Source organism: Vigna unguiculata, chromosome 3 (assembly GCF_004118075.2).
Source record: "Vigna unguiculata cultivar IT97K-499-35 chromosome 3, ASM411807v1, whole genome shotgun sequence".
Lineage (NCBI taxonomy): Eukaryota > Viridiplantae > Streptophyta > Magnoliopsida > Fabales > Fabaceae > Vigna > Vigna unguiculata.
Window position 1 is genome coordinate 49,444,458 of NC_040281.1, and position 3,558 is coordinate 49,448,015.

At 31.3% G+C, this 3,558-nt stretch overlaps 1 protein-coding gene across 1 annotated transcript; it reads right to left on the reverse strand.

Moving 5' to 3' along the window:
• Window positions 1-266: 266 nt before the first annotated feature.
• Window positions 267-1,038, reverse strand: LOC114176500 (14 kDa proline-rich protein DC2.15-like). Its single transcript, XM_028061562.1, has one exon. The coding sequence runs from the start codon at window positions 920-922 to the stop codon at window positions 521-523; it is 402 nt and encodes a 133-aa protein (XP_027917363.1). The 5' UTR covers window positions 923-1,038; the 3' UTR covers window positions 267-520.
• Window positions 1,039-3,558: the final 2,520 nt, after the last annotated feature.

A 3,558-nucleotide genomic window follows, 5' to 3' on the forward strand; every position in this document is an offset into this window, starting at 1 on the left:
AATTTAATTTAGGAGTAATGCAAATGATATATTAGATAATTAGATAATGATAGTTAATTTCCCTCCAGGGTGCAGAACTTGTTGCCCAAATAGAGTCTCTTATGTTCAGCATCTTCATCCGATTCTCGATTATGTCATCTTAATATATCCATATATATGGCAGTTAAGTGTGTTCCGTTTGCTTTCCGCTTTCCGTTAATTATTTTTACTGAATTTGTTTTAACGTTGCTGGTGAAGCAGTGGGCCAAGGAAAAGGCAGAAACCAATTTAGAAAAGATTATTGTAATATAATCATGGCTGAAACAAGTAAGTAATTAACATGATGTTTGGTTCCCAGGCTACGATTTACAGAAATAATAGCATGAGGAACTTTACACTTATTGCAACAACACTCTAACCATGCAACTGAAGGGAATAATAAGGAGGATCGAGAAGTTAACCCTCATGCACGTACAATGAATTAGAACACACACAGAGGAAAAAGGAAATCCAGACGTAAAAGTAGGTAAAGATGATATGATTAAGCACACTGGAAATCATGTGGGACTTGTTTGGAGCAAACATTGAGAAGCAAGGAGAGTGAGATGGGAAGGTTGAGGTTGATGCCGAGAATGTTTGCTTTGAGAGCGGTGCAGAGGCAGACGGCAGCCTCAAGATCAACGAGGCCATCGAGAAGGGTGCAGCAAGGGGTAACTGGTGGTTGACCCACGGTGGCGTTGACCAAGCCGTTCAGCACATTGGCGCATACACCTAGTTTGAGTGCGTCACGGGGGCAGGACCCACTGGGGCTGGGGCTGGGTGTTGGCTTTGGTTTTGGGGTTGGACCGGGGCATGAGTAACTACCGCATGCAGAGACAAGGGAGAAGAAAAGGAGGTTGAGTGTGAGGAAAATAGCGAGGGAGGAACAAGCTTTGGAACCCATCTTAAACTGATGTTACTGCCTTGTCTTTGTCTTCCTAATCACTAGCAAATGCTAAATTTTGTTAGCTAACTGCTAATGCTTAGGAGAAGACTGCTTGTGATGGTGGAAGTAATTTGGAATGGATGCTTGCTTTATATACTGCTCTTCGGCTTCTTAAGTGCCAACGATCATATCATCATACTTCATTAAAAAATTAGCAAGTAGATTAAGCATAAAACCTAAAATTAAACATATTAACAAAATTCATCCAAAAAATACTTTTGTTAGTGAAATTTAAAATATATATTTAAATGCAAACCTCATCTTCAGTTTCTTATAAGTCAGTTTTATAAAATTGAATTGAAATTCAATTTTACTACTAAAATAATTACAATTTAATATTTATTCTTATATTAATTCAGGATAAAACGAGTTTATAATATAAATAACTGCACATCTCGTCTCGAAAACGGTTGAATTAGGTTAAGTCTTAATGGTATTTTGGCTGATGATGAAAGAATTGAAGAGCATGTATGAGATTAGTGTAAAAGATTCTGTTTGGATTAAAAATAAATGAAACCTATATATTCTATTAGGAATGCAATTGGAGTGATATTTGAATGAGAATAAGCTTAGTTAATGATCACTACTTTTATTTTGTGAACTAAAATTAATAATAATTATGTAGATGATGACGTGTGAAGATGAGAATATTTTTAGCTGGCAGGGGAAAGGCTTAAAATTAGGTTTTGGATGGTTGTGGCTTGTCATGTAGGGAGTGCCATGATTAAGGAGTGGATCCCTTGGTCATTTGATTCCACACACGGTAAAACCGTTAGAATCCCTAGAATTATTCAATCGCTAACTTTTGCATGACGAATGGTCCCATTATAAACATCATCAACGCACTAATTGTGGCTGTGAATTCACCAAAGTATCTATGCAATGCAAACTCTTCTCAAACAAGAGCCTCAAATTAGTTCACTTAATTCACACTGTGAATGGCCATAGAGTCTATAATAACCATTTTTATATTCTTACAAAATTTTATATCAGATGTCTTTTATGATTATGAAGTAAAAAAAAAATTATGATATTTTAAATAACTTTATTTACTTTTTAATTCTGGAAATATATTTTTTAATTAAATTGATAAATTATATGACTTATTTACATATGTATGTCTAATAATCATATTTTAATTATTAACTTTTTAATCAAAAGCACCATTTTAGCACAATTTATTAGTTTAGAAAAAAAATGAAAATAAATAAATTGTATTAAGATAATATAATTTTGTTGTGAAAAAAATATGTCGGAATAATAGCTTCACTATAAAAATATTTAAATCAAACTGTTAAGTGAGTCACCAATTTATTGGATTTATACTTATTTAATTATCGAAAATAAAATAGGTATTTTCTTTATGGGCTCACATCCCTTCATGCAATTTAATATATATAATTTTTACATCAAATTTGTTATGAGAGAAAATAGTGTGAGGGAGAGAGAAAGAAGTTGTAAGTGTCTCAAAAAAAAAAGAATACATCAAAGAGGATGAAGAAGAAGAAAAAAACGACGAATTTATGTTGTGCAAGTCTATGCAGTAAAACTATCTTGGAAAACAAAGATTTTACTACTCATCTCATATATTGGGTTCATTTTGTTGTTTATTTAAAGTACCCATTGGAGTTTGTGTTTGTTATCTACCTTGTTAGTGAAGAAAATAGTGCTCTATTAATCATTGGAAGCTTCAAAAGAATATGTAGTTTACCCATAATTATTATTAGTGGAAGATTTTATTGAATTAGATCCTATGGATTTTTTTTTTCTCTTCATATTAAGGTTTCTCTCAACTATCTTGAAGAAAAAAAAAATTATTCCTCATCTCATATATTGGGTTTGTTTATTTAAAACACTCATTGGAGTTTGTTATCCACTTGTTAGTTAAGAGAATAATGCTTTATTGATCCTTGAAAATTTTGAAAGAACATGTGATGTACCATTAATTATTATTAGTGTAAGATTTTATTAAATTATGTCTCATGAATCTTTTCTTCATATGATAAGGTTTTTCTCACGTTAAAAATTTTTAGTATTTGCTAGTACTCCATTATCTGTTTATAAATTTTATTATTTTGTATATTATTTATTTTGGAAATATTTCATTTTATTTATATGTTATTTATATGTTAGAGATCTTTCCATAACAAAGTAATATAACTTAACAATTCCATATTTTTTTTCGAAACTGCCCATGTCCTTTTTAATACACCATTTTGGTGTTTTGCCAACTTTTTCAAGTTTCCACAATTTTTTTCCAAACTGTCCATGCCCATTTTATTACACCCTTTTGGTGTTTTGCCAACTTTTTCAAGTTATAACTTTCCAAATTATTCTTGTATGCATGAATGAACTTGTATTTTGTTTTAAATTTGGAACCAAAAGGTGTTTTCCGACCGCCTACCAAATCCTCACATTACCACTACCTAATAGGCTTACAGCTATTATCATTTTTTTAACCAAATCCCAACATTACCACTAGCGTTAATACTCATTATATATTAAGTTGAAGGAAACTTACATAGTTTCTTAAATATTGTTTTAAATTCGGGATTAGAATTTTATTTCTAAAGTCTACCTAAGTTATTTGAATA